Below are 18,271 nucleotides of genomic sequence, written 5' to 3' on the forward strand. Positions count from 1 at the left end.
GGTTAAGTGACTTGGCCAGGGTCACACAGCTAGTAAGTGTTAAGTGTCTGAGGCCAGATTTGAACTCAGGTACTCCTGAATCCAGGGCTGGTGCTCTATCCACTGTGCCATCTAGGTGCCCCCGGAAAAACAGTTTTTTAAGATTAGACTGAGAGCTCTGGCCAGAGCCCTGGAGGGAGAGGCTGCTTGGGAATGCACTCTCCCCGTTCAGTCTGGATCTTTTGTTTGCAGCCCACTTTGCTGCCCACCAGGACAGGGCTGCGCTTCTTCTGCCAGGTGTGAGCCAGAAGATGCCTGTTTTGCTAGGTTGGGAGGCCCCGGCAGGGGATGAGGAGTAGAGTCAGGTAAGCAGCCCGGAGGCTTTGCCTGGGGTGAGGTGTGGTGCAGTGGCCCTCCTTCCCTCCCTCCCCCAGCATGATGGGGCGTGGGGAGGGTGGGACCTCAGAGAGCCAGCCCTCTCGTGCCCTCAGGTGGGGTGGAGGTAGGGGCCCAGAGGCAAGGGGCTTGGGCTATAAGAGTGGCTGGACAGTGATGCATCCCATCTGTGGTCACCTACTTTTCGTGTCTGCTTTCCTCTGCTTTAGGTGAGTTCTTTCTCTCTCATCGGGACTCTGCCAGTTGGCTCTCCCTCAATGCCCTGGTCTCTCCCTGCCTGGGACGTAGGGTTCTCATCCTCCTCCTGAGTAGTGGCTTGTGGATTTCTTCTCCATGCTAGCTGGGCCTCTTTGTCCTCCAGTGGCTGCTGAGAGCTCCTGGCCTGTGTGACCACACCTCTTTGGGGATCCCTGCTCTGCCACTGATGCCTCAGGGGCACGGAGGAGGAGGAGGGGATCAGGTGCCCAGTGTTGGGATGGGCTAAAGTTGTTCCTGACACTCATTGGATGGTCCAGGGCATTCTGAAGGTAGATGTGGGTGTTTATCTTTCTGCTTACATGTAAGGGTGTATCCTGCTGGGTGATGAGTGTGTATAGTGGTGTGAACTGTGTGGGTGTGATTATGACCGCAGTGTAGTGGAAGGAATATAGCATCTGAGAGTCAGGAGACCTAGCTCTGCCACGAGCTAATTGTGTGACCTTGGAGGAGTCACTGCAGTTTTTCAGTCTGTAAAATGTCAGAAACAGACCAGATCTTTAAGGGAAAAATCCCTTTGAGCTTTAGCAATCTAGGAGAGTCTTAAGAGTGGGTGGTTCTGTCTGTGTACAGTTCATTCAGCTAGTTTGAGTGGGCCCAGCTATGAATTTGGAAGGTGTCAGCTGCTGCTTGCTGCCCCGTTTGATCTTTCCTCTCTTCTCTTGGACTCATCTAGCCCTGCAGTCAAATCTGTGCCCCATTTACTACATCCAGGATGAAAGAATAGCCCAGCATGTTAACGGGGACTCTCTTCTCCCTGTTCACCCAATCTGACTTCGGCACCTGAAAATCCCAACACCCTCCATTGGGCCCAGGCCTTCTGAATTCTCACCCCCAGTGACTGAAAAAGAAAGACATCCCCCCTCCTCTTCCTCTCCCTCTCATTCATCTTTTCCTTTGTTCCTCTCAGTTCCCTGAAGTCTACCTGGCAGCTATGACGACCCAGTTGACGGAAGCTATTTCTAGTCTTCTCACCGTCTTCCTCAAATATTCAAGCAGGGAGGGTAACAAACTCAGTCTTTGCAAGAAGGAGGTGAAGGAATTGATCGAAAACGAACTCACCCTTGGGTCTGTTAGTATCTTTTTCTTTTTAATTTTTTTTTGCTTCTCTTTCCCTTTTTGTCCCACCCAGCTTTTTGCCCTTCAGGAACCCATTAAGAGTGATGTAGGGGGGGGGGCAGCTAGATGGCGCAGTGGTTAAGCACCAGCCCTGGATTCAGGAGTACCTGAGTTCAAATCCGGCCTCAGACACTTGACACTTACTAGCTGTGTGACCGTGGGCAAGTCACTTTACCTCCGTTGCCTGCCAAAAAAAAAAAAAAAAAGAGTGATGTAGGGGGAACAGCTAGGTGGCGCAGTGGATAAAGCACTGGCCCTGGATTCAGGAGGACCTGGGTTCAAGGCCAGCCTCAGACACTTGACACTTACTAGTTGTGTGACCCTGGGCAAGTCACTTAACCCCCATTGCCCCACTAAAACAAAACAAAACAAAACAACCAAAAGAGTGATGTAGGGCTGGGTGGAGGTTGGGGGGGGGGCAATTACACCTTGTCCTCACCTGATTCCTGGAAGGGTGTTGGGGGTGGGGGGGAGGATGGAAGAATAGGTCCTTGACAACTGAAAGTGATGGACAGTTTCCGTTGGAATCATTGCTCTCAGCCATTCCAGATATGCCTAAATAATGGGACAAAATAATAGAAAGAGTCAGGGATCTAAAAAAAAAAAAGAAATGGGTGGAATGTGGAATATCCCAGATGAAACAGTTGGGGTTGGGGGTTAGGTTAGGTTGGGGGTAGTAGTGGAGGGAGGCTAACAGATGGAGGGAACACTCCTAGGAAGGAAAAGGAGGTCTCCTTAATGGAATATGGATTTCTCACTTTGCCATATTAGCCAACAGATGCAGATGACATTGCAGCACTGATGGAAGAACTGGATCAGGACAAAGATCAGGAAGTGAACTTCCAGGAGTTTGTCTCTTTCCTGGGATCCTTGGTCATGGCCTACAGTGACCTGCTGAAGGGAGAGTAAATAGTCTGCAGAGACTGAGGCCCTTAGCTGACTTGCCACAGCAATGGGTGCATGCTATAATATTTGTATATTAAATAAAGTTCGGACCTGTATTTTGATTTCTTTATGATTCTTGATTCTTGATTCTTGACTCACTGCAGTTTGTTTTTCTAGCCTCCTTACCCTTAACTCTGTACCCCTTGTACCTTCCTTCCTTCCTTTCTTTCTTTTTTTTGAAGCAATTGGGGTTAAGTGACTTGCCCAGGGTCACATAGCTGGTAAGTATCTGAGGCCAGATTTGAATTACAGTCCTCCTGATTCCAAAGCCAGTGTCCCATCCCCTGCGCAACTTAAGTTGGCTCCTTCCTTTTAAAATTCTTCCCATTATCTTTGAATTCCATACTGTTAAAAGGGCTCCCCAGAGTGGGACCCTATTGCAATGTAGCCTCACGAAGGAGGAGAGGACCCAGGGGAAGGAGAAGGCCCCACTCCCTGAGAACTTACGGTTTAACTGGGTAATCTGTACAGACCTCAGTTTTTCAGGGCAACATATCACCAAGGCAAACTGCTTGCGTCAAGCTTTCTTCTAAGAGTCATCCGAGTTGGCAGGTTTAATAATGGGAGGCTTCCTCGGATGGAGAATTCAGGGTTTGGAAGGGATCCAGGTAGATGGGCTGTTGTAGAGGAGGTGGGGTGGGTGCCGTTAGACTGCAGTCAGATGGGGCTTGTCTCTTTTTAGAATTTTAGAATCAGACACCTGAAGGATGTCCTAAGATCATCTAGGCCAAACCTAGCATTTTTTCAGAGGATAGTAAGGCCCCTTTCCCGTCTATCCCCATGTGACTTGTCTAAGTTCTTTGTAACTAAAGGGCTAGATCCTGAGCTCATGACCTCCGGTGTGGTGCTCTCTTCTTTATCACCCATTCTGAAAAGGCTGGCCTATACAGTCTGAGATACACAGTCATGCTCCCTGCCCTTGGGGACTTTGCAGGCTAAGCTGACCTGTGATAACACTGTGCCTGAACCCCTGGCAGAGTTGTACCCTTGGGAGCCTTCTCCCTCTACTCCTATCTCCTAGACTATCTCTTAGTCCCCACTTGGGCCTCAGCCATAACACTAAGTCATCCTCTGTCCCTTACATATAAACTCATTACTATCTCCCTGTACTTGCCACTCAGCCCTCATTCCGTACATCCATCCCCTGTCCTAACACTCAGCCCTCTGACATGCAGTACCCCTAAATCCTTACATTCATCACCAACACTTTGGTCCATTTCCTATAGCTGACCTCTCTCTCTGTCACACCCTCTGTCCTTGACCCTAAGTTTGGAAACATCTGGGCCTCTCAAGTCCTCACACTAGACATTCAGACTCCCCAGTCTCACTTTTTTTTTGTTTTTGCGGGGTAATGGGGGTTAAGTGATTTGCCCAGGATCACACAGCTAGTAAGTGTTAAGTGTCTGAGGCTGGATTTGAACTTAGGTACTCCTGATTCCAGGGCTGGTGCTCTATCCACTGCACCACCTAGCTGCCCCTCCCAGTCTCACTTTCAAGGGGAATTTGAAATTGTTCTCATAGCTTGGAAGCTAAAGGGTTGAGAAGATCTGGCCCGTATTTCAAACCCACCTCTAGCTATTGGGCCCTTTCTATCCTGGGTGGGAGACCCCAACCAATTAGAGAAACTTACAAAGAATTGAATCTAATCTGGGTGAAATCGGGCCCATTGTGTTCTGTCAGACAGGTCTGGGTGATTAAAGTCCCATCCCACCGCCCCTCACTAGAATAGGTCCACCTCAATATAATATTCATTTTCTCATTATGTGTTAACCAATTATAGTTGATCGCTACCCTCAGGAATACCCACTCTTCTAAGGGCATATAAGTGGTGAGTGGGTTCCATGAGGGGGTCTTTGGCATTCAAGAGTGCCACTGACCCCCTTTTATTATTGGCTGGCATGATAAATAAAGTGATCAATTACTCAGAAATTATGTCTCTTGAACTTTTTATATGTCACAAACAGGAGCTAGGAGGGCCTAGTTTGGAATGGGGTGCAGAAGAGGCCTGCCTATGTGCAGTGGTGAAGCAGAGGGAAGCATTCTGGCTTGATTCAGGCTCATCTGTAATGGGGCCTTTGAAGGCCACAGCATCCTGGCTACCATTCTAGACAGGGTTTTAATTGTGCTTCAGAGAACACCTACCTTCCTGGAGTGGTTTTCTGCTGTGACACACAGAGAAAAAGAACACTCCTCTAGTGTTCAGGGATGTCGTGTTTTCCCCCTGGGGACTTCAGCTCTTAGAAATGATGGGACTTGGGGCAGTTAGGTGGTGCAGTGGATAGAGCACCGACCCTGGAGACAGGAGGACCTGAGTTCAAATCCGGCCTCAGACACTTAACACTTACTAGCTGTGTGACCCTGGGCAAGTCACTTGACCCCAATTGCCTCACTAAAAAAAAAAAAAAAAAAAAAAAGAAATGATGGGACTTGGGGCAGCTAGATGGCACAGTGGATAGAGCACCGGCCCTGGATTCAGGAGGACCTGAGTTCAAATCGGGCCTCAGACACTTGACACTTACTAGCTGTGTGACCCTGGGCAAGTCGCTTAACCCTCATTGCCCCACCAAAAAAAAAAAAAAAGAAATGATGGGACTTTTGGAGACATGCCTTCTCTCAGAGGATGGGAAAGAACTATACTCTTCTCTTGGCATCCTTAACCCTGGCCTGCTAGGGATGCACCTGGCTGACTATGGGGGAGTCACAGAATTTTAAAGCTTCAAGGAATCACTTGTGACCTCCTTTTACAAATGAGGAAACTGAGGTCCAAGAAGGGGGTTGTGATTTGTTTAGGGTCTTAAAGGATCATAGATTATAGACTTAGAGCTTGAAGAAACCTGAAAACTCACCTAGTCTAAATCTTTCATTTGACAGATGAGAGAACTGGGGCCCAGAGAGCTTAATGGTTTGCTACCAAAGAACAGAGGTGGAATTTAGGGTTTGAAGCCAGCCTGAGGGCAGCTAGGTGGCCCGATGGAAGAAGAGCTGGGCCTGGAGTCAGGAAGACTCATCTTCCTGAATTCAAATCATATTAGCTGTGTGAGCCTGGGCAAGTCACTTCACCCTGTTTGCCTCAGTTTCCTCATCTGTCAAATGAGCTGGAGAGGGAAATGGCAAAGCACTCTAGTATCTCTGCCAAGAAAACCCCAAATGGGGTCATGGAGAGTCAGATATGACTGAACAACAACACGTAGGTACCAATGTATAGAGTTGAAATTTAAGATTTGAACCCAGGTCAAAGAGGGTTGACCTGGCAATCATTCAGTCAGCTAACATTTATTAAATTACAATATTCCAGGGCAGCTAGGTGGCACAGTGGATAGAGCACCGGCCCTGGAGTCAGGAGTACCTGAGTTCAAATCCGGCCTCAGACACTTGACACTTACTAGCTGTGTGACCCTGGGCAAGTCACTTAACCCCCATTGCCTCACTAAAAAAAAAAAAAAAATACAATCAATACAATCTTCCAGACCCTCTGCTGATGGAAAAGAACAATGGATTTAGAATCAGAGGACCGAAAATCCCACCATTGCCACTCATTACATGTGTTTCCTTGGGCACGTTACTTGACCTTTCTGGGTCTGTTTCTTTTTTTCTTTTTTTTTTGTGGGGCAATGGAGGTTAAGTGACTTGCCCAAGGTCACACAGCTAGTAAACGTCAAGTGTCTGAGGCCGGATTTGAACTCAAGTACTCCTGAATCCAGGGCCAGTGCTTTATCCACTGCACCACCTAGCTGCCCCCTTCTGGGTTTGTTTCTTAATCTGTAATCTGAAGGTGTCGGACTGGACAGCTTCTATGGAACCTCCCAGTTTGAGGTCTATGATCCCATGGGCTCCTTACTCCCAATATTGTTAGCTTGTACCATACGTCTAGCCATGAATTTCCCATGTAGCAATGACGATGACGATGGCCATGCCGATGATGTTGATGATGATAGCAGACATTTATAAAGATGGCAGAGACTACAGTATCTTTCTCTTGGCTCAAGGCATGGGGAAGGGGTTGGGAGTAACTGGCTCTGTCCCATTCCCTTTTCTAGACATATTTTGGGAAACAGCCTGGGGGTAATTTGAATACCCAGTTCAGTTGCCCTGAGGGAGAATGGGAAAAAGAGCCAATAGTTGAGGAGGGAGCGATTCAGCAGGAGATGCTACCACAAGGGGGAACCACAACTTCTGGGGGATACTACATGAGCCTGCATGCATTTGGAGACAAAAACCCATTTATGAAGAATAAGGTGAAATAATTTCTGTAGCCTGGGAAGACCACTGGCTTGAGAAGCCTGAGGCTTTGGTGTAGAAGGTTTATGAATAAATGAGATTTTTTTTTTTGGATCTGTAAATACATTCTACTCTGGGATCATCGAGTAATTGGTGGGAAGAGTGAGGGGTGGGATTAGGAAAAAAAGGGCGTTGTTGTTCAGTAGGGCCCTTGCAAAACCCCTGGGAAATAGGTGCTATTATCACTCCAATTTTACAGATGAGAAAACTGAGTCAGACAGAAGTAAAGTGATTTAGCTGGGGATTATATGGCTAGTAAGTATTAGAAAACAGTCGTGTGGAGGAGAGAATTAGATTTATCCTTCCTTTTGGGCCTCAGAGTGCAGAGCCAGGAGCCATTGCAAAGAGCAAGTTTATGTTTGATGCTAGGAAAAGCTTCCTAGAAATTAGGGCTGTGCTTTGGGCTGCCTTGGGAGGTAGTGGCTTCTTTTTCACTGAGGAGCTTCAGTTATAGGCTTGAATACATCAGGAATGCTGGAGTGGGGATTCCTTTATGGGTTTGATTAAATGGCTGTTGAGGTGACTTTCAACTCTGAAAATTCTGTGAATTTGTATTTGGGCTCTTGATGTACAGCAGGCATAATGTAAGGGTTACAGTACAGTAACTGACAGTTTATAAGCCACTTTACTTATTTGATGAGTGGATGAGATTGATGAGTTGATGAGATTCAGTGGATTGAATGCTGGGCTTGGAGTCAGAAATATCTGAGTTCAAATCCCACCTCAGATACTTACTTATTAGCTGGGTAAGTCACTTAATCACTTCCTGCCTCAGTTTTTACAACTGTAAAGTGGGGATTGTTAGTAACAGTTCCCTCCCAGGGTTGCTGTGAGGATCAAATGAGACAATATTAAAAAAAAAATTTTTGTTTTTTCTTCCAATTACATGTAAAAACAATTTTAACAAGCTTTTTTTCTTTTTAATTTAGAATTTTTCCCAAGTTACATGTAAAAAAAAACAAAACAAATTTTTTCACATTGATTTTTTAAAACTTTGTGTTCCAAATTTTCTTCCTCCCTCCCTCCTCACCCCTCCTGAAGAAATCAAGCAATTCAATATAAGTTATACATGCGCAGTCATGCAAAACATTTTCACATTAGTCAGGTTGTGAAAGAAAACATACAGAATAGCTTTAGAAAGAGGAACTAACAAATAAAATTATACTTTAATCTGTATTCAGATATCAATTCTTTCTCTGCTGATGGTTTGCAGTTTTCATAAGTCCTTCTGATAGCATCCTGCTCATTATTTCTTTCACAGTTACTATTGCTAACTGTATTACCCTCCATCCTATTTCCTCTACTCGATATTTACTCTATTTTCTATCTTCATCCACCCTATCCCTCCTCAAAAGCGTTTTGCTTTTTTACTGCCCCCTTCCCCAATCTGCCCTCCCTTCTTTCACCTCTTCCCCCTTATCCCCTTCTCCTCCCACTTTCCCATAGGGCAAGATATATTACTATACCTCCTTGAGTGTGTATGTTATTCTTTCTTTGAGCCAATTCTGATGAGAGTAAGACTCACTTACTCCCCTGCTCCTTCTCCATCTTCCTCTCCATTCCATAAGCTTATTCTTGCTTCTTTTATACGAGCTACTTTACCCCATTCCAACTCTCCCTTTCCCTTTCTTCCAGTGCATTTCTCTTACCCCTTAACTTTATTTTAAAGATGTCATCATGGGACGGCTAGGTAATACAGTGGACAAAGCACCAGCCCTGGACCCAGGAGGCCCTGAGCCCAAATCCAGCCCCAGACATAAGCCACCCCACCCTGCCTGCCCCACAAAAGACAAGGATAAGCAAAAAATAAAAGCTTTACAGATATCATCCCTTCATATTCAATTCACACCTGTACTCTCTGTCTAAGTATATTCCTTTCAGCTGCCCTAATACTGAGAAAGTTCTTATGAGTTAGCAGTATTATCTTCCCATGTAGGAATGTAAACAGTGTAACCTTTTAATGTCCCTCATGGTTTCTTTTCCCCATTTACCTTTTTATGCTTCTCTAGGGTCTTACATTTGAAAGTCAGATTTTCTATTCAGATCAGGTCTTTTCATCACAAATGCCTAAAAGTCCTCTTTTTCATTGAAGTCCCATTTTTCCCCCTGAAAGATTATACTCAGTTTTGCTAGGTAGGTGATTTTTGGTTGTAATCCCAGTTCCTTTGCCCTCTGGAATGTCATATTCTATGCCCTCCCCTTTAATGTAGAAGTTGCCAGATCTTGTGTTATCCTGACTGTAGCTCCACAGTATTTGAATTCCTTTTTCCTAGCTGCTTGCAATATTTTCTCCTTGACCTGGGGGCTCTGGAATTTGGATATAATATTCCTGGAAGTTTTCCTTTTGGGATCTCTTTCAGGAGGTGATTGGTGGGTTCTTTCAATTTCTATTTTACCTTCTCTTTCTAGAATATCAGGGCAATTTTCCCTGATAATTTCTTGGAAGATGATGTCTAAGCTATTATGTTGATCATGGTTTTCAGGTAGTCCAGTGATTTTCAATTTATCTCTCCTGGATCTATTTTCCAGGTCAGCTATTTTTCCAAGGAGATATTTCATATTGCCCTCTATTTTTTATTCATTTGGATTTGCTTTATTGTATCTTGATTTCTCATAAAGTCATTAGCTTCTATTTACTCTATCCTAATTTTTAAGTAATGATTTTCTTCAGAGAGCTTCTGTGCCTCCTTTTCCACTCGGCCAATTTGGCTTTTTGAGCTATTGATTTTTTTTTCATGACCCTCCTTCATCACTCTCATTTCTCTTTCCATTTTTTCCTCTACCTCTCTAATTTTTCCTTCTATCTCTCTTACTTTATCTTCAAGTCCTTTTTGAGTGCCTCTATAGTTTGAGACCAAGTCACATTTTTCTTGGAAGCTTTGGATGTAGGAGCTTTGACTTTGTTATTTTCTTCCAAGGGTATATTTTGATCTACCTTTCCCCCAAAGAAACTTTCAATGGTCTGCTGCTTTCTCTGCCTGCTCATCTTGCCAGCCTATTTCTTGGATTTTAACTCTTTCTTAATGTGTAGCGCTGCTTCCAGGATTCACTGTGCCAAGTTCCAGGGGGTTCCAGGGGTACGATTTAATGAGAGGCTTGTCCTCAGACTGCCTGGCCTGTAAGTAACCATGCTTGCTTACTCTTTAACCCAGAAGCAGAAATCTGAATGAAATCTGATTCTCTATAGTCAGAAGCTTGGTGTTCCTGTGCCTCTCTGCCACTGGGCCACTGCTACTGGAGTCTGCTTACTGGTTCAGAATATGGGTGCTCCCCCTTAGCTCCAGCAGAGATTGCAGCTATTTCCCACCAACCAACAACTGAACCCTCTCACTGGTCCGTGATTCAAGTTTCAGAAGTAGCTGCTGATGCTGATCATTTTGAGGTTCTGGATGTGTGGCCTGCCTGGGGCTGGATCTGCACTGTGTGCTGTGCTCCTCTCTCAGCCTGGTTTTACAGACCTTCCCTGTCGCCCTTTTAAGAAGTCTTTGGCTGGAAAATGGTTACATTCCCAATGGTTTTGTGGGTTCTGCTGCTCCAAGAATTGTCTTATGGCATTATTTTGAAGGTATGTGGATGGTTTGTGTTGGGAGCACCAAGGGTCACAGCCTTTCCTCTGACATCTTGGCTCCTCCCCCAACAGTAGTCCACCCCCCACAATAGTGTTTTTTTTTCTGATAAAAGTATTTTATTTTTTTCCAGTTACATGTAAAAACAGTTCTCAACATTTGTTTATACAAACTTTCCAATTTCAGATTTTTCTCTCTCCCTCTCCTCTCTCCCCCCTCCCCTAGATAGCAGGTAATCTGATATAGGTTATATATATATATATACATAATAACATTAAATGTATTTCTGTATTAGTCATATTATTTTTTTTAAGTGAGGAAATTGGGGTTAAGTGACTTGCCCAGGGTCACACAGCTAGTAAGTGTTAAGTGTCTGAGGCTGGATTTGAACTCAGGTACTCCTGACTCCATGGCCAGTGCTCTATCAACTGCACCACCTAGCTGCCCCCATTAGTCATATTATAAGAGAAGAATCAGAGCAATGAGGAAAAACCTGAAAATAGAAAAACAACAGCACCAAAAGCAAAAGAAAGAGTATGGTTCAATCAGCATCTCTACTCCACAGTTTTTTTTTTTTTGGATTTGGAGATCCCCTTCCATCATGGGTCCCCTGGAACTCTTCTGTACCATTACATTGGTGAGAAGAATCTAGTCTATCACAGTAGATCAACACATAATGTTGATGATACTGTGTACAACGTTCTTCTGGTTCTGCTCATCTCACTCATCATCAGCCCACGCAAGACCCTCCAGGTTTCTCTGAACTCCTCCTGCTCATTGTTTCTTACAGCACAATAGTATTCCATTACATTCATATACCATAACTTGTTCAGCCATTCCCCAATTGATGAGCAACCCCTCAATTTCCAATTCCTTGTCACCACAAAAAGAGCAGCTATAAATATTTTTGTACATGTGGGTCCTTTTTCCTTTATTATGATCTCTTTGGGGAAAAGACCCAAAAGTGGTATTGCTGGGTCAAAGGGTATGCACAGGCCTATAGCCCTTTGGGCATAGTTCCAAATTGCTCTCCAGAATGGTTGGATCAGTTCACAGCTCCACCAACAATACATTAGTGTTCCAATTTTTCCACAACTCCTCCAACATTTATTATTTTCCTTTTTTTGTTATATTAGCCAATCTGATAGGTGTGAGGTAGTACCTCAGAGTTGTTTTAATTTGCATTTCTCTAATTAAAAGTGATTTAGAGCATTTTTCATATGTCAATAGATAGTTGAAGGTAGATTTTTTTACCTGCTTTTATTTCACCATTAACTGCCTTGGGGATTGTTTTTATCTGGAAAAGCATATGTGTGTGTGTGTGTGTGTGTATGTGTTTTAAAGATCGCTTATTTGTACCCCTAGGCTACAAAGTCCAAATCTGGCCAGCTGTGCCTGTGATTTCTTGAATTCTGGAGTTCTGAGCTGCAGTGAACGGTTGTACTAAGTTTGGCCTCAATATGGTGAGTCCTCTGGAGCAAGGAGGGTGTGGGTGGGAAATAGATCAGTTCAAAGATTCCAAGCTGATCAGTGATGGGATGGGGAACACTTCTAACCTGGTCAAAGTGAGGAGACACAATCTTAAAAATGAAACAAGATGATCCTACTCTGATGCCTTCCTAGGGTGTGGAGGTGACTTTGCTATCCTGAAGCTTATACCTGTGCAGTACGAACAATGGCAGGTCCTACTGTGCTGGAAAGGCTTTGAATATGGACCTGTAAACAGATTGTCCTCTGCTCTGGGAAGACTGGTCTCACTGAGTTGGGCGAGGCTCCACCAGTAGGCTGACCACTTGGTGATGCATTCAATAGTCATGGCAACCCATGAAGTAAAAAATACTATACACCCTCCCTGTGGCAGGCTATAGCTGTAGATTAGGGAGCTGTTTTCCTTTTTGGGCAGCTAGATGGTACAAGTGAATAGAGCTTTGAGCCTGGAGTCCAGGAAAGACCTAAGTTCAAATCTGGCCCCAGACACTTACTAGCTGTGTGACCTTAGGCAAGTTACTTAACTCTGTTTGCCTCAGTTCCCCTATCTGTAAAATGAGCTGGAAAAGGAAATGGCAAATCACCCTAGTACCTCTGCCAAGAAAACCCCAAATGGGATCATGAAGAGTCAGATATGACTGAACAGCAGCAGCAGAAGTAGCTGTTTCCCTTTATAATCTTCCTGATCATCAGATACCAAAAGCAGATAGAAGTGCAGAGAGGAAAAACACTTGGTGCTATGATAAAGGGCAGCTGTCAGGGATGATCTAGCGGGGGCATTCTTTGTCTGGAGACAAAGTACTCTTCAAAGGGTACATAACAGTACTCTTAGTGGTCTGGGCTTTGATAAATTTTTTTTTGGTGTGTATGTGACTCTCCTCTTCCTAGATGACTCCTAGGGTTTGGCTACAACACCAGAAGATAGGCATTTAATCATGTGTGATGTCCAGTGGGGAGAACCTGGGGCTAGTCCATGGGAATTCCCAGTAACTAACCCACTCTCCTTGGCCTGGTTATGGCATCCTTATGTCAGAAAGCTAGGAGAAAGGAGCTGGTCTAGGAATGGGGTGGGGAGAGTGTCATGCCCAGTTGCCCCTTCCCATTGGCAACCAGTCTGCTGACGATATCGAGTAGCCTTCCAGACTACCTAAACGAACATTAGATGCACTTGTTAGGAGTTGAGTTTGGTTTTTATGAGAACCTCAAGCTAAGGATGTTGGAGAACATTGGAATGACTTTTCTTTTCTGGTGGTTTTGATATCAGAGATGCCTGGAAGAGGTTCTCTGTCTATGTCTTTGGATGCATCTGTTTCTTCTTTTTTTCTCCGGAGTACAAAGACATGCTTTGTAATAGGTTGTGGGGGAGTTAAACATTCAGACTTTACAGGAAGCTGTTGGACTTCTCCCACTATTCAGGTGTTAATGTTGGATGCCTTCATTTTTTTTTTTCATTTTTTTTTTTTTGGTGGGGCAATTGGGGTTAAGTGACTTGCCCAAAGTCACACAGCTAGTAAGTGTTAAGTGTCTGAGGTCGGATTTGAACTCAGGTCCTCCTGAATCTAGGGCCGGTGCTCTATCCACTGTGCCACTTAGCTGCCCTGATGCCTTCATCTTTAATGCAATAAAATATATTTTAGTTACTGGGAAACTGAGTGAATTCTTTGGAGAGAGAAAAGGAGTTTGGGATCCAGTGGATGGGGAGCAAATGAGTTATTAATTATGTAATGGGGAAACTGATCAATGAAAGCCTAGTCTTGGAAGCATGAGTAAGGGGGGGTAAGCCGAATGGAGGGTCTCTACTCTGACTCAGAGCATGTACAGGTATTCTGTGACTATTACCTGTCTCCTTTTATTTATTTATTTTTGCTATTTATTGAAGAAAAAACTTTTAATCAGCTCCTGAAATGGAGCTAAGTGTGCATATGAAAGAAACCAACTAAACAGACAAATTGGTCTCTCTTCCTGATGGTGATCAAATTAAGGAGTACTCCTTTTCATGAGTTCATACCTGGCCTCAGACACTTACTAGCTGTGTGACCCTGGGCAAGTCACTTAACCCTATTTGCCTCAGTTTCCTCTTTAGTAAAATGAAGGAGAAAAAAATGACAAACCATTCTAGTATCTTTGTCAAGGAAACCCCATTTGGGGTGACAACTGAAGTGACTGATGAGTCTCTGGGTTGAGAGAGGGGTAAAGCCAGCAGCCTACTGTTTCCACCTGGGCTGGCATGAAGGCATAAGCATGTGGCATAGCTGGTTTCCTGCCTATTTTGTGTTTATTCTTTCCTGTTTGTAAGTGTTGGAGTTGGAATGGACTGCCTATAATCTTGTAAGCTTCAAATGGTCAGAAGAGGCAGTAGAGGTCCAGGAGCTGGAGTCCTTACCAGAGTTTGCCAGCAGCTGAGGTGGGTGGGAAGTATGTACAGCCCTGTGTGTGAGTGGCCTGCAGGATCCAGCCCAGCAGGGGCATCAGGGGAACAACCAGGAAATGTGACATCTTACCCTGCAAGCAAGGGAATGACTGTATCTGGAGGTTATGCCACGCCTGGAAGTAAACCTGGTAGAGTGAATACTTTGTAGCAACCACTTTAAGTCTGAATGCGCCGTCTTCAGAGGCTGAGATGACAGAAGGGAGAGTGTGTCCTGGTTTGTGGGACATATTAATACTTTTGTTCTTTCTATATCTTCGGTAAATATCCCTTTGTAAAAGTTAATTGAGGGCAGCTAGGTGGTGTAGTGGATAAAGCACTAGCCCTGGATTCAGGAGGACCTGATTTCAAATCCGGCCTCAGACACTTGACACTTACAAGCCGTGTGACCCTGGGAAAGTCACTTAACCCTCATTGCCCTGCTTCTCCCCCAAAGAAGTTAATCGATGTTCATAGATTAATCACATTTAAGAGAAAAATATTTTCATTCTTTTTGTTTTTCAGTCATGTCTAACTCTTCATGACCCCATTTGGGGTTTTCTTGGCTGAAATACTGGAGTGCTTTGCCATTTCCTTTTCCAGCTCATTTAACAGATGAGGAAACTGAGGCAAACAGGGTTAAGTGACTTGCCCAGGGTCCACATAGTTAGTGTCTGAAGCTGGATTTGTACTCAGGAAGTTGAATCTGATTTCAGGTCTGTTCTCTATCCACTGTGCCACCTAGCTGCCCCAGATAATTGATAGTTGAATGGTAATCAATGATATCCATAATATTGGGAAGATATTAACTGGCACTGGGCAATTGATATTGGGAAGAGACACATCACATTGAAATGGGGGCTTGAGCCAATCACATTAGAGATAAACCCTTCAACTCTGCAGGGCTGTGCTAAGAACCCTTAGGACTAGATGCAGTTGCCTTACACATACCCAGTTTGGCAGAGCAAATGGGAGTCGGGATTAAGATGCCCAGAGTCTGTATGGGCGATAATCGCTATTGGAATATTTGTGCCCCTTGATGAGAATGCAAAACGTGGGAAAGCGCCTGAGAGTTCCTAGCGGTGAGGAAGGTTGAGATGGTTGATATTATCTGTGCATATGGAGTTTAAGCTACTCTTTAGCTCTATTCGGGAATAAGCTCAGGTGCTTTCTCGCAGGTGCATTCCTTGCGTGAGCTGGCAGAACAAGCTTAGAGCGCTATCTTGTGGCTTGACCAGATATAGCATGCTAAACGTTTGGGGAAAGTTGCGCCCCCTGGTGTCCATCATCTGCGTGGGGCCCAAAGTATTTAAAAAACCAGCGCTCAGTCTCGCCTGGCCCTCTTCGGCTTCTGTAGGGAGAACGGTGGGGAAAAGGTTCAGCGATATTAACAATCACACTTTTGGGACTGTCTATGAATATGAGATCCTCATCTAATTGGCAAGCGGATAAATTCCTGGGAGAACCGAATTACATCCGTCTTGACATCATTGCTATAAATGAAGCCAACTGCAAGTTGCAGTCAAGCGGAAGGATGGCTCCCAGATTCTTCTTGGGGAAGCAAATAAAGAGACTGATTTTATAATGTATGCAAAGACAAGAAGAAACGTCGCTTCATGGGATGCTTGGTCATCTTATGTTACAGGACCCATCAGGAAAATAATTGCAGCTTACTTGTTGATAAAATCTATTGCACGAAGGATGAAGATATAGAGAAATACCGCTAGGACCCTGATGAGACAATCCCTTTGTTCCTTCTTAATTGATTACCCATCTCACTTCCCACAGAAACAACTCTTCTTCGTCTTCGTCCTCGTCCTCGTCCCTCTCCTCCCTCGCCTCCTCCTCCCCTCCCACATCTCATACTTTACTGAACAAAAATAAAAAACAAACCGCTTGCCATGAGCTCCATCTTCTCTACATCTCGAAATTTCGTGACATCATCTTTTATTCTTTCCTTGAGTTTCTAATGAAGAGATGACCCTTCAACTCACCCTTGATCCTGTTCCCCTCCCAGGTGGCAAAGGCTATTGCTTCTGCCTTCAGGATTCTAGAGGAAGTCCTTAGGGGGTAAGGGGAGGGATTGTCTAAAGCTCCTAAATTCCTTTCTGGTGTGCTCCCTGAATATCAATCACCAATTATCATTGCTCCAATATCAATTGCCAGGTATCACTTTTTTTTTTTTGTTTTTGTGTGTGAGGCAATTAGGGTTAAGTGACTTGCCCAGGGTCACACAGCTAGTAAGTGTGTAAAGTGTCTGAGGCCGGATTTGAACTCAGGTCCTCCTGAATCCAGGGCCGGTCCTCTATCCACTGCGCCACCTAGCTGCCCCAGGTATTACTCTTATTAAAAAAAAGTTTATGGATGTGTTTTTTGTTTACATTACCCACAGTTTATTCCTACTTCATGAAAGCTCTCCTAATAAAGTAAAACTAATAATAGTGACTTTATCTGAAAGTGCACACACTTCACATCTTGCAGTGCTCCCCATTTTTCTATTTCATAATTCTCCCCATCACGTTAAAATAATTTAACTTTTTTTAATGTTTTGAGTTCCAAATTTTATGCCTCCCTTTTTGAGAGGATAAGCAATTAGATATAGGTTATAGGTGCGCAATCATATAAAACATTTCCATATTAGTCATTTTGTACAAGAAGACTTGAATTAAAAAAAAGTATGAAAGAAAGTGGAAAAATAGCATGCTTCAGTCTGTATTCAAAAATTAATAGAAATCTATTTTCTCTCCCTTCTACCTTGTACCCTATTGAAAAAAAGAAAAGAAAAACAAATTTCTTGTAACAAATCTGCATAATTAAGCAAAACAAATTCCCTTCATGGAGGTATGTAACACACATACACATGTACACACACACTTCTTTCTGTTCCCTAAATCCATTACTTTTCTATAATGGATGGCATGTTTTGTCATTGGTCCTCTGGAATCATGAACAGTTGTTCTTAGCTTTCAAAAGTATTTGTATTTTTTGGGCGGGACAATGAGGGTTAAGTGACTTGTCCAGGGTCACACAGCTAGTAAGTGTCAAGTGTCTGAGGCTGGATTTGAACTCAGGTACTCCTGAATCCAGGGCTGGTGCTTTATTCACTGTGCCACCTAGCCACCCCTCAAAAGTTTTTTTTTTAATGGTATTGTTTTATTTTTCAAGAGTCTATAAACATCCTCAAAATTGTTCGTTTTGCATAATATTACTGTTATGGTAGAAATTGTTCTTGTTTACTTCACTATGTATCAATTTATATAAATTCATGTCTTTTTGAAATCATCTATTTCAAAATATGTAAAAGGTGGTATCATAAAGCAAATTAGAGAAACACGGAAAAATTACCCAACAGATCTATGTATAGGAGAAAAGTTTATGATCAAATAAGGACTAGAGAGAATCACAGGAGATAAAATGGAACATTTCAGTCGCATAAAATTAAAAAAGTTTTTTTGTACAAACAAATATAATAAAGCTAATATTAAAAGGGAAACAAATAGGAAAAAATCTTTGCAGCAAGTTTCTCCAATAAGGAGCTCATTTCTATGATGAGGAATTGATTAAAATTTATAAGAAAAAAGAGCTACTTTCCAATTAGTAAATGGTCTAAGGATATGTAATAGCAGTTCTCAAGGGAAAAAATCTAAACTATCGATAGCCAAAGGAAAAAAAATGCTCCAAATCACTACTAATTAGAGAAATTCAAATTAAAAATAATTATGAGATCCCATCTCACATATACAAGAATAGCAAAGACGACAAAAAAGGAAAATAAAATACGTTGGAGGAACTGTGGGAAAAGAGGCATATTGATACATTGTTAGTGGACCTGTGAATA

At 43.5% G+C, this 18,271-nt stretch overlaps 1 protein-coding gene across 1 annotated transcript; it reads left to right on the forward strand.

Annotated features, from left to right (window-relative positions):
• The first annotated feature begins 1,564 nt into the window (after positions 1-1,564).
• LOC122753133 (protein S100-A6-like) lies at positions 1,565-2,658 on the forward strand. Its single transcript, XM_044000258.1, has 2 exons — positions 1,565-1,702; positions 2,521-2,658. Exons 1-2 carry the CDS (start codon positions 1,565-1,567, stop codon positions 2,656-2,658), a joined length of 276 nt encoding a protein of 91 aa, XP_043856193.1.
• The last annotated feature ends 15,613 nt before the right edge of the window (positions 2,659-18,271 follow it).

The sequence above is a fragment of the Dromiciops gliroides genome, chromosome 4, assembly GCF_019393635.1.
Source record: "Dromiciops gliroides isolate mDroGli1 chromosome 4, mDroGli1.pri, whole genome shotgun sequence".
NCBI classification, from domain to species: domain Eukaryota; kingdom Metazoa; phylum Chordata; class Mammalia; order Microbiotheria; family Microbiotheriidae; genus Dromiciops; species Dromiciops gliroides.